Consider the following 13,135-nt stretch of genomic DNA (forward strand, 5'->3'; position numbering starts at 1 on the left):
CTTATAACCGAATTCCTACGTTTTAATATCAGCTCATAGTATTTCCCAGTAAAACTAACAAAACGCTCGTGAATCAAATTTGCACAGCATCAAGTGGGCGTAAATTGGTGAATAATATAAAAAGTCTGTAAATTTGAAAGCGCACGGCACACATCAGCCGAAAATCAAAAAAAAAAAAATGGGTTAGTCAACAAAACTAATATCTACCAATTTATAGAACGCTCTGGTATGTAAACATTTCCATTGAACTGGGAGAAATTCGCAATAAAGCGGTTCAGATAGTGGAAAATGGGTTGAACAAGGGAAAGTTTTGATATTTTAATAAAATCATGTATAACATAGGAAAGCGGTTTTCGTAATTACCAAAACCATGAAACAATCAATACTGAAATACAAAAATATGTTACTATCAAAATAATGGCTTATACGATTGGCCTAAGGCTTTATTAGGTCAAGCAAATTAATATTACTTGCTTACCTTTCGTTAATTTTATTTGCTGAAGAGCGTCGCAAATGTCAAGAAGTCTAGCAAATTACTAGAAATTACATAAGTGTGTTTCGTTTGCAGTAAATTCAGTAAGTCGAAAGCGGCTCAAAGATGAAACAAGTTGGAAAAACTTTTCTGGGATTAGCCGAAATGTATATTGGTCAAACTTTTTGGCTAACTTCTGCTGCTGTTTGATTTTTGTTCGCTTTGCCTAAATGGTCCGTAACTTGATTTAATTGATGTGCTTCAAAGAATAATCCGCTCACTTAGTCGCGTTTCAAAGATAACCAACTGGAAGCCAAATATTGCGGTCGAAAAACTTGATAACACTGTTAATTGAATGTTTTGAAGGCGGCGTGATGTCCCTCTTTAATAATCAATAAAGACATTCCTAATTATTAATGATTAAACTTGACCGAAACCAAGTTCCCTGACACTCACACAATCGTCAAATCGCGCATAATTGGATGGGACCATCGGCTGCCCATAACAAGGATAATTGGATGAAATGAGGCGGCTGCCTTTTCTGCTCCTCATTAAATGCCCGTTTACCGTTTAGTCGCCTGTCAAATCCTTGATGGGCTATTAGAAAAAGGGGTGTCCAGAGACGAGTTCTTGAGTCATTGACTTGTTACGCAAATTGGACAAAAGAAATTTCTGGCTCCGAGTGGGCACTGGAGTGGGGATTGAACTTAATAAGCATATTCATTAATGGGTGTACAGAACCAAGTACAAGGTTGCATCTTACACCCTTATGGATATCCTTTCCTTCTTGAATCCCTAAGCAAAAGTAATCAGGCAAGTAGCTAGACTTTACTAGTTGCTCTATTAAAAATTAAAAGTAAATTAAAATTGCCTCGCACTACCAAAACAGCATTACAGCTCGCATAAAAGCACGTATAAATTGGCGGGAGTGGCATTTTGACGGAATTCAATCAGCCATAAAGCATCCTGCTGGGCAGGAAATGGAGGCGTTTGCCTACGTGCTTAATTACAAGCCGACGCATGCACATTCTGCATACATAAAAGGCGAAGACACGTGTTCCAAGCAATTAAAAAGTATGTCAAAGTGGGTGATCAACGCGCCCAAGGACGCAGGACAATTGCGAATGCTGGCAACACTGTTGCTTTTTTTGAGTGATGCGTGGGCTAGCCAAACTAGTTGATGTAGATGGCATGAAAAGTTTGGGGGGTCCCAAATTATAAATTGCTTATCTGGCTGTGTGTACAATGTGGATAGCAATGTGATATAAATGGTAATTGAATTCGTTTTCAAGGTAATCAGCAGTAATGATTGCTGCTTTTCTTAGCCTAAATAGAAAGGATATCGGCCTCTGTTAGCCTTCGCATATCCCAATAAAAATTGATTGGTCCAAAATAAGACGAAACACCCAGCAGGCAGAGCACCTCCTGCGTGGAATCCATCTCCTGGCCAGGGATCCCTGTGGCTAACGTTTGACGGATTTATGGCGAGCAATTTAACGCCCGATTGCCGTCCTAGCGGAATGTCGGGCCACGTTAGCACCTCTTGACATGACATCGAGTGCTCCGGAGTCCGCATCCTCGTCACTTTTAAATCGAACAATTAATGTGCAAATAAAACTCATTAAATATTAATTGAGTTCGATAATTACAGAGTTGACGGGGTTGCGGCTTCGCGCAACATGTTGCTGAAGCACCTGATTTGTGGGAGGTCACCATCACCACTTCGAAACCAAGGGGCTTCGGGTCACCCACTGGCAACAATCCGTCAATTTCCTAATGCGTTCGCACACCCTGGTGATTTATTAGTGAGGATTGCAGACCGAAACGACGCGGTCTGACCCGCCTCATCTGATTCCGGAGCGATTTCCATCATCCTGGCAACATGCCGTACCCGCACGTTTTCATTCATAACTCGTCGCGTGGCTTCAGCACCTTCCTTTGCCTTCCGAGTTCTTCGGGCTCCCACATCCGTCGTCCTGTCGTCCTGACGCCTCGGACTTCGTGCTCGGATTTCGGATCCGGCACTTCGTGTGGGCGCCTCGTGGCGCCCAATATAAAAACACGCCGTAATCGCTATACTCCGTGAGTCCTCCGCTCGTCGTCAGCCTGTTGCGTTCGACCCTCGATTTCGATGCTGGGTGAAAATCCATCAGAGGAACCAAAGCCACAAGCTACAGCAACAGTTCAAGATTCCGAATCAGTTAACGTTTCGCGACGCGACGCGTGAATACATAAAATAAATTAGAAAAAAGATAAACAAGCCATAAAAGTAGGGGGGCTCTTTCCCAAAATAAGACAATTCGAAAACCCACGCGAAATATCCAGTATCTCGATCGTCATAAATCAATCCGTCGAGTGTGCATCCGAGTTCCGCAGATCCAGCGAAATTAGAGGCAATTACCACTGATAAGGTGATTTCTTCTTTTATGTGATAATTTTGGGAAAGAGTGCTGTTTCTATGTTTTTGAGTTTGGTGTTTAGTGTTTGGCTTTTTGGCGAAAACATATCAGATTTCGGGCGAAAACCTCAACGGAAATGTGGCGCAAATTGAATGGCCCAAAAGGTGGCGGCAAGCTTGATTGATGGCCCGAAGAACGTTTAGGCTAATTAGTTTTGCATTTTGTGTTCGGTTTCAGGTAACAACACACCGACGAAACCTAATAGACTGCAAACAAGCTTAGCGAAAGGTCGGCAATCACACCTGGTAATTTTCTTTGCTCCACCCCTGAGCTGCAGATTCCCAAATGATTGGCCTTTTGTGCTGATTTTTTTACGGCCTAATCAAATGGGATTTACGGCCTTTAAAGCGGCCAGAGCTGGAAAACTTTTCACATACTCGTATTTGCATACGCATGTAAATATCTCGAGTTGGTGGCATAGATAGCAGGGATTTCATTTCCTTGTGCCGCGGTCCGCCCTTTGAATTGCCGATAAAACAAGAAGGGACGTCCTGGCAAGTAGCCCTGGGCAATCACGATTTCCGTCTCCGAGTCCCAGAGTCGCCCAGTAAATGTATGACAATGGCTGTCAGGAGCACAATCCTCAGTGGGGCAGGGCAGTTTTATTGCCTTGAATTCCATATTACTTTCACAAAATCAATATTTGTTCAACTTCAAAAGTAAGAATGTAAGAAAATTCATTCATTATATCGGCTGGGGAATACTACTCACTCCCCTCGGGATCCCTATTTCAATTGGATTGCAATTTCCGTTGCAACTTCGATGGTTGTTACCAGGAATAGATTCATCACATCTCTCTCCAGCATTTAGGCGATCTATTAGGGGAAATCAATAGCCATCAATTGTCGTTTGCCGAAAGTGCCAGCAACCCACACACCCACGGATTTCCACCGGATTCAGATGCGGATTCGTAAATCCCCGTTCGCCGAATGGCATCCATATGACATGTGATTGCCGGCATGGACTAATGCGGCTGCCATTCGAGCACTTAGTTATCTGCGATGTCTAATGCTCCCGATGACAGGTGCTATATGAGCTGTATGTCCCGTTCCCCCTCACCGAAAACAAAGGAGCCGACTTAATTCCCAAAATGGGGAGGTTTTCATAGTGCAACTTTGAGTTGCTGATGAGTTGCCGAAAACTCATGTGTAAATTTCACTTGCACAGAGTTTGTAATGAAATTGGTTTCTTTTTAAAAATTGCCAATTTGTGTTTAACTTTAGAGCTGCCATCGCTCTTGGGATTATAAATTATTTAGGAATGTTAAACCTAATTTTGTGTAATGCAGAAATTTGAGTTATGGCAGTTCAAACTTTTACGTACGCACACACTAAATTGCAAGAAGTTTTCCTTGTTGTGGCAATTGTTACTTAATTTTGTTAGCTACACAAAGTTACTTGGATTAGGGAACTTTCATTTTGAGAACAATGGTTGCTTTACATTGCGTCGGTGTGGGAAAACCAAAGTGAAACTTTCAGTTGTTCTACGCAATTAAAAGTGACCTCATGAAAGGATTATGATGGAAAACCAGGGGAAAGAAAAATATGTTAAATAAATATGGGAGAAACTGAAAGGAGGACAAAAAAAAAAAAAACTCCTGAAAGCGCCAAAGGGTTTTCATTTAATTATGCATTTACACGGGTTTGTTTATAGATCAAAAGTAAAAAAAACGTTCGTTTATGTTGAATTAATTGGTGAATGCTCTTCCAGGGATTACTTTAGACTTTGAAAAATCACCTATTTGTCTGCGGCTAAGAAAATGAAACAATCTAATAGATACATGATACTCTAGTAGAGTATCTTCATGGGCTGTTATGTGCCTAAAGTATCTTTGAACTTTTTCTTTCCAAGTTAAGCACCTTTTCCTCTTTTTGGAAATAACTTTTCCCCTGGTAACTTTAGCTGTGCAACAGGAAAATAATCTAGTTGTGCTGCCGTTTACTCGTCGCCGTCTTCAATTTAGAACCTAATTTCCTCTGTGCACCTCGTGCAAATTGCCCCCGACTCCAGTTGCCAACTGATTGAAGAGTCCAGAGGGACATGGGATTGATATACATACATATGTAAATATATAGGTGCATACTCGGAAGTACATAAAGAACTACACTGCCACATTCAGAAGTACCACATATTTACGTGACCCATAAAATATGAGAGCACTTCTTGTTGTCAGAATATTTCGCATTTTTCACAGGTTAGCTGTCAGCATTTTATTTTCACTCTATTCCAGTGGGAAAACGGCGGAGGTCAAAGTTTGCACAAGACAGTGGCTCGGAAAATATTCAAAAAATAATAGCCACAGATGAGCTTAATTTTCCACGCAAATGAACAGATCAAATTTGCATAGCGTATGGTACTTTGCATACCCTATAACCTATAGTACTGTAAATAAATATGCATAGTTTTAGCAGAGTTGGTTGATATGATATATACACTAATACTCACGTTCTTCATTCATTTTGATAGATTTTTATTTATTTTTTTATGCTGAAACTGTTGGCGTTACATGCATATCTATGAATTGTGCACTGACCCATGCAACTGTGCGTTTTTTTTTCTCCTCCTTTTTTGCAGAATGATGAAAGCCACAGCGTGGTTTTGTCCGGTGTTATTAACTTTACTGTGTGCCACAAGGCTCGTCTGCACGGCCCAAAGAGGAGCAGTTGGAGCAGGAGGAGCTGCAGGAGGATCGGGAGCGGCAGCGGGTGGAGCGGAGGTCGGCGGAAGCGGCCGCACAAACGGATATCCTCTGGACTACCCGGATGGAACACGGAACTCACAGGTGGGCATGGGCATGGGCATGGGCATAGTCCTGGCCATTGGTGTGCATTTCTTTCTGGCTGTCTCCCTTTGTGAGTGAGTGACAGCAGTTTTTGCGTCACTTGTTTGAATGTTTTCCGAATGCATATTCAATTATTGGCTCGGCAGTTCGCAAACGGGCGATTTCATCGCTCCTTTGACAACCTTCATTGGTTCCATTCACTCGGTTCATAAATTGACACATTGTTCGCCACAATGCGTTAACTTTTACAAGAAGCCAGAAAATGTGACCGCAAAGGGTTCCGCACAACCCTTTAAAACCAAATAGATTGAAAAATATCTCATACGCAGTTTATTTAGCGCGGATATATTAAATTGCTAAAAGATTAAGCTCTTATCAAGAGTTATCCATACATGGGAAGTACATTAGGCATTTTATAGTAGTGGCAAATCTTCATTCTCCGATTTCCTCGAAATCAATACCACATTATTGGTACCTCGATCTGAATTTTGGCCACAATCTAATCTAGGCACTTGACCAATTCGAATACCTCAATGTAAAACTTCTTCGGTCGAACAAAAAGATCGTATAAATTCCCAAACGCACACGAACATGGCAACAAAATTGATTTGAGTCTATGGGTTTTTTATGTTTTAAAAAACAAATGGAAATTTACGTCAAGGAAGAAAAAAAGAAAACCAAACATGCTGTTTGTCTTGGCCAACTCCTGTTGTCCACAATCAAAAGTTTTACCACTGCTTTTTAAGAAGTTCGAATTTTGTTAAGTTGATTCTTTATTCTGTATTCTTTATTCGCTGGAATTGGAGTGCGAGGCAAGTTCGTTTGCCAAATTGGAGATTTAAGCACGTAAATGCGAAGGACACGTAAACAATTTAATTTTATTTACTGAAAGAAATGAAATGATGTTTTATGATGGGGGCAGAATTAAAAATACAACCCCGAGGCGACGTTAAAGGCCAATTACGAAATTTTCCATTTGTACCACCATAAATGACACATCGTTGGGCACAAACATATGTTCTTTCGAACAAATGGGCATGTGTACATACATATGTATGTTTCGATAAGGGTCGATTGGCCAACTAATCAGTCAAGTAGCGATTCATTGATTGATGTATGTACGTCAATCAATCAGTTTATCATCGGCTCGCAACGCTTAAAAAGCCAATGTTCATGGTTCGGAAAGCGAAAGTTCAATTAAGTGATAAGCATTATAATGCGTTTAGAACCTTAAAGTTTTGAGTAATGTCATATAAGTAAACGTGACTTGGGATTTTTTCATTTTTCGGTTGTTTTAATTGTTCAGATTGTTGGAGCTATAAAACTAAATGGCGAGTGCGTGACATAATAACACGATGTGGGTTCATGAGGCTTCAATCCTAACCCTAGAAATGGTTTTACGCTCTTCTGGGAGAACATGTTAATAATTTAGCTATAACAGTTTAATATTTGCACCATATTTCGTTTTATAACGCTTTGTTTAATAACCTTGTTACTCGGAAACGCCAAATTTTAAACGATTATTGAGAAAATGAACCAGAAACCTTGGTAACAATGAAACTAACTTCCTAGACCGCTGAAGAATCGATAGTGGATTCTTCCGGCGCCTCACTTGTGGATTCTTCGGGAGCCTCGGTCGTCGATTCTTCGGGTGCCTCACTTGTGGATTCTACAGGCGCCTCGGTTGTCGATTCTTCGGGCTCCTCTGTGGTGGATTCTTCGGGCGCCTCGCTGGAGGATTCTTCGGGAGCCTCGCTGGTGGATTCTTCAGGCTCCTCGGTGGTGGTTTCTTCCGGAGCCTGAGTGGTATCCTCAGAACCGCTACCATCCTCAGAGTCGGTGGTGCTTTCCTCCGGTGCCTGAGTGGTGGATTCCTCCGGAACTTCAGGGGCCAGGGTGGTGGTGTCCTCCGAGGAACCGCTGCCTTCTTCAGAGCCGGTGGTGATTTCCTCTGGTGCCTGACTGGTAGATTCTTCTGGAACCTCGGGTGCCAGAGTGGTCTCCTCCGCGGGACTGGTAACATCCGTGGTGGATACCACATCATCCTCGGTGGTCAACTCAGGCAGATCCGTTGGTGGTGGTGGAGGAGGGCGCTGTCCACCGTGGCCTTGACCATTACCATGACCATGACTGTTGCCATGATGACCATGATGGTTGTTTCCGTGTCCGTTTCCTTGGCCGAGGCCTTGATTGTTTCCGTGAGATTGTCCCTGACCATTTTCGCCATCCCACTGACCCTGACCGTTGCCATTTGGATTCCACTGATTTTGGCTATTCCACCTCTGTTCCTGCACGATTTCATCGTCACCGGAGCCCCAACCGAACCTCCTGGCCCAGTTGCTGCCAAAATTTCCGAACCAACCGCCATTGGGGCGGCCAGAAGCCACTGCCACCAAGGCAGTGAAGAGGATAAGAGTTAGGACCTTCATTTCGCTATTGTTTCGATTATACTACCGGGTTCTGCAGATGGACATAGCTTTTATAGAAAGCTGATAACCACTTCCATTCACTGCCAGACATTTCGACCTCACACTGCCACATTCTTATCTAATCGCAGGTAACCTGTCTGATAGTCAGACCAACAATAATCGTAATTATCATATTTATCTGAACATGAATTCGGATTGGTTGTTTACTGTTTGCCCTGAACTTAGGATACGTAAATACTTCTTGGAAGGAACACCAACAAATAAAAGATAATATTTAAATTTTTCCAAAGAAGCACCTGTCCAGACTCTGTATAAATTTCGGGTAATTTCTTTATGATCAAGCAAAATCCAAATCCCCTTTTTCATGTGGTGTAAAGAAATTGCGATATGCGTTGTTGGGCGGATCGTAAAGTGATAGTATCAGGTGTTTTTTAACCGCCCCCCCAAGGTAATTGTTTTTGAATTTTATTTTGTGGCTACGTGTGAGTCATGAATTAGCTTGAAGTTTTCACACTTATCAGTGAAGAGCTGTTATCACGAAATTCCCAATTGATCATCGTGGAAAAAACGTAGAACAACACACCGATAAGCTTGCAAGATTTTGTGTAACGATAATTTCCCGAATTGTGGGAAAAACAAAAGGTGATATAAAAAATATGCGATAGCCGAGGCCCTTAAGATTGCTCACCATCGATGCTAATAATAATTTTAATTTCCATCAACAAACAAAACAAAAAAAGAATAAACTTCGAGCACAGAACTGTATATAAACACAGGGACTTAAAACTTTTTGCATTACCTCGTCAGGATTTTATTATGCCATGCGCTGGGAAACTTCTTCCAGCCAAACAGCGAATCTAACGTACTAAATATGTATGTATTTCGTTCTAGGATGACTTTCTGCTGGCCAAGAGGAACAAACCATCGCTGTCCATTGTCAATCCGCTGGATGTGCTGCGCCAGCGTCTGCTCCTGGAAATCGCACGCAGGCAAATGAAGGAGAACTCCCGCCAGGTCAGTCTCGTGTTCTGCAATATTAAACGGGGATGGCTGACCACTTGGCCAAGTATTTTTAATAAGCTGCAAAGGAGGGTAAAACAAAACTTTGGCTTCGTATGGCCCAGACAAACGGAGAACAATGCCGCGTCTTAAGGGGAATGAAAGTAGGTCGCGTTGCAAGGTATAAATGAAAATGTAGCGGGCTAATCAAAACTAGAATGCCTGATGAGAAATACTTTTCGAAAGCCATAAAAACGCATAAAACGCAGGTGCAGAAAGTTTTTTAATTCATCGCAGCTAGCGAATCTAATAAATTTCCAAAGGACCCAAATGGTAAGACTCTGTGCAGCCCACACACCTACTTGCTCCTGGAATGTAAACAACATCCTGGCGAACCCGAAATCGAGGCTTAAGCACATCGGATGGCCCTGACACCCAAAAATATACATACGTATATGCATGCGGCTCAGTGCCAAAAACAAAGCCAACATGGCGTATGTGTAACGCAAATATTTTTGCTCGGTAACAAAGCGAGTTTATTTGGTTACCAAAACGTTCCGATCCCCCAAAGGCGCACACACAAAGACAAAAAGGCCAACGAAAATGTTAAAAACAAAAAAAATCAAACGTTTTAATACGAGGAATTCAAACGATTTGCCTTGATAGCTTCACCTTTCCTCCCACGAATTTCCGTTAAAGAGGGTCATGTTCATCCATGGATGTGCCTATCCGCATGCCCACCTACCTATTCACATACGCCAGATAACATTATTGATTTGTCAAAGGGGTTTCATAAATTAATCCATGCATCCCGAAAGCAATCCGAATCGGAGAAAGATGAGCTTCAGCAGGCATAATGTTTTCGGAAAACACCTGGGTTAGACTGGCAAATAAAAGGGAAATAAAATGGAGTGAAATTAAAGTGAAATTTCAAAGAAACAAAATGAGGTTTTCAACGGCAAGCTGTCAAATTTAATACCACACAATTAAAGGAAAGTTACATTTAGAAACGTGTATTTAAAAGTTAGGATGGAGCTAGATATCTGAAATAGCATTCACCACTTGAATTTGAATGCAAACAAAATGAATCGACATACTTATTCACAGCTTAAAGGAATAGATCACGTTTCGGTTTGTGCACTATTCCCAGCAGATGAAAATAGACTTTCACATGGCCAAAAATATAAAGGGAAAAATGCAATGTCACCCGAACTTACGAGTTAGACATTGAATCCCCAGCTCAATGCAAACACCTGACTCTTTAAAAGACCTGCAAAGTGGTTGGCAAACAGAAAGAAATTTAAATAAATATCCAAAGCACTAGAAGAATGGAATTTCCAAGGTGTGAAAACTGCAAGTTGGCATTTACACTTAAATTGGATTTAAGCTAAACCGAGTATTAAGTTAAAAGATAGGAAAAGGTATAAATACATTTCCAACGATTAATCATCTTGGCTTTAAATATTAAAGTATGTTTTATACAAGCACCTGAGACTTAAAGTAACTATAAAGTAATTAGGCAAAGTATCTGGTGGCTTTTCAGTTTAGCAACTAAAGCTGCTCCTAAAGTATCTTAAAGTGCTTAAAATGTAATCGTGCCACATACCTCATCCTCGATTAATGTAATAACGCACTGGCATTTGATTTGTGATCCAAATTGAATGTGGTCATCCATCATGCATGTCAATCTAGTTTAGCTTTCCCTTTGCCGGGAAAAGTACATGGAAAATCCATGGGGATAAGGGAGAACCGGGCTTACCCCACTTCCATTTCAATTTGTCAACCATTTTACAGCAGTTAACAGCATTTTACTTTACTTAACTTTATGTGAACCGTGTTACCTTTCTTGTGTCCAGGTCGAACTGAATCGCGCCATCCTGAAGAACGTGGGCAAGAGGGTCGTGCTGCGAGGAGGAGGAGGAGGCGGAGGATCGGGAGCAGGAGGATTGGCTCCCAAGGTGAGCAGGCGCTACCGCCAGCAGTGGCCAGTGGAGCGGGAACTGGAGCGGGAAAGGCAGAGGGAGAGGGAAAGGGAAAGGGATGCAGTTCGTGAGGAGCAGCTGGACCGTCAACAGCTGCTGCCGTGGAAGCATTTCCCCAGCCAACTGTGGAGCTACGGATGGGCCCTGTCGCCGTACAAGGAGTCGTCACAGTTACAGTTTGCGGACTCCCAGCAATCAGCATCGACTGGACCACAATCCCAGGCACTCCCAAAGCAGTTGCAGTTGCTCAGCTATGCGAAGAAACCACTGGACGTGGCCGGAATGAGTCTGGCCAGGCATCGGGTCAGCGGAAATGAAGCCAACGAAACGAATCATGAGAACGACGATGGCAATGGGGCCAGTAAAAACCCGGCGAGATATGTGGATGACGGCGACAATGAGGGCGAGGATAGCTACAATGACGTGGGAACAGAAGGTGTGGGACTCGGCCTGGGAATGGGTGTGGGATTGGGTCTGGAACGGTTCGAGGTGCTGGAGGACAAGCCCAACTGGGCCAATGAGGAACCAAACGAGTTGGTGGTGGTTAATGCAAATGACCGCGTGCCCTGGTCCTTTCCCTACCGCTTTCACAAAAGTCAGCATAACGTTAATTAAGTAAGTAGGGATTGAGATGCAAACACAGATATACAGATACGATAAAGATACAGATACAGATACAGATGCATATGCAGTTACAGATATATGTAATACCGACACAGATACCGATACCGATACCGAAACGGATACGATGCGATAGGGGCACCCAACGGCTTCTGAGTGCTGGAAGGTTATTAATGCAAATCGACGGTTCCTAATGGCTGGCTACAAGGCAGGCATGTTGTGTGTGCACATACTCCCTTGATGACAAACTTACTCCCACGTTGCTAGATGTACTCGCATTTGAACTCTATTTTATCGAAAATAACCAACGGTGTATGTAACGATTTATGCTACCTCTCTCACAGATACTGTTGAAAATAAAGTCCCCGATTAATGTGAAACATACATAGATACCCATGCTAACGTGCATACTACTAGATACTTTACTCTAGATCGAAATGGCCGAAACTTTAGCCAATACACCAATGCTGCTAAGGATTATAAACGTAATTGCATGTATGCGTAATTGATAGTGATCTATGTGTAATTTAAAAAATTGTTTTAACGCTCGACGTTAATTAATCAATCGCATGCAATATTGACTAGTCAAATGGGATTTTCACGTTTTTATCCACATAAGCAAAACTTGTTTACCAACTATTAATTGTGGCTTACATTCTCCGCGGGCGGAAATCGGTTTTTATGTTCATTACGTTTGCTTCGTTGTGCTTTAACTTGTGCAAAACAAAACAAAAAAATGCTCAAATAGAATTAACATAGTGCCGAAAGTACTGTTCACACACTCTTTTCGTTAAAGCTGCATTTGGTCACTATTGAATTTGCGCTGTTGAAGGGTTCAAGTTTAAAGCTATCAGGCGACAAATGGTTCCAAATCATACGAGTAACGAGTAACGAATTACAAATTACGAATAACTAATAACAAATTGCAAATAACGATTTTAACGTAGATCAAAATCAGAAATATTACCCAAGCAAGTACTTCGATACATGAATACGCCACGTGTTGTGTAAATTAACAAGGAATTTACCGAGCAAATTAACCATTTAAACGTTACGTTCTGTACATTAATAAATTTAATACGAATTGATTGCCCTACGTGTATGTAAATAAAAGTCCTTTTTCAAAAAAGCTAAACTAATGAAATTGCAAAAAAAAAAAACAAAAAATATAAGAAAATTATATACTATACAAAATTATACGTATGTACGGATATACTTATTTAAAAAATAAAATCATGAGGCATTGACATGACATTCAATTACAAAACATTTCGTTTAATTAACTTAACTAAGCACCGACCCAATTCCCCAGATAGGCAATCATAATACTGCGGTAATTGTTTTGGCATTCTAAAGTAAGGTGCTTTTAACCCACCTTAAATCGATATTTG

General features: G+C 41.6%; 2 protein-coding genes across 3 annotated transcripts; one reads left to right on the forward strand and one right to left on the reverse strand.

The window, feature by feature from the left end:
- The first annotated feature begins 196 nt into the window (after window positions 1–196).
- On the forward strand, window positions 197–12,721 carry Dh44 (Diuretic hormone 44). Of its 2 annotated transcripts, NM_141665.3 has the most exons (5): window positions 197–226; window positions 5,506–5,713; window positions 9,034–9,156; window positions 10,998–11,738; window positions 11,816–12,125. In NM_141665.3, the coding sequence occupies exons 2-4, from the start codon at window positions 5,507–5,509 to the stop codon at window positions 11,736–11,738; spliced, it is 1,071 nt and encodes a 356-aa protein (NP_649922.2). In that variant the 5' UTR covers window positions 197–226; window position 5,506; the 3' UTR covers window positions 11,816–12,125. The 2 variants fall into 2 exon arrangements, with proteins under 2 accessions (NP_649922.2, NP_001097725.2); NM_001104255.3 differs by lacking the exon at window positions 197–226 and adding an exon at window positions 2,567–2,883 and having other exon boundaries at window positions 10,998–12,721.
- Fst (Frost) lies at window positions 6,993–8,169 on the reverse strand. Its single transcript, NM_079570.4, has one exon. The coding sequence runs from the start codon at window positions 8,140–8,142 to the stop codon at window positions 7,282–7,284; it is 861 nt and encodes a 286-aa protein (NP_524294.2). The 5' UTR covers window positions 8,143–8,169; the 3' UTR covers window positions 6,993–7,281.
- Window positions 12,722–13,135: the final 414 nt, after the last annotated feature.

Source organism: Drosophila melanogaster, chromosome 3R (genome assembly GCF_000001215.4).
Source record: "Drosophila melanogaster chromosome 3R".
Lineage (NCBI taxonomy): Eukaryota > Metazoa > Arthropoda > Insecta > Diptera > Drosophilidae > Drosophila > Drosophila melanogaster.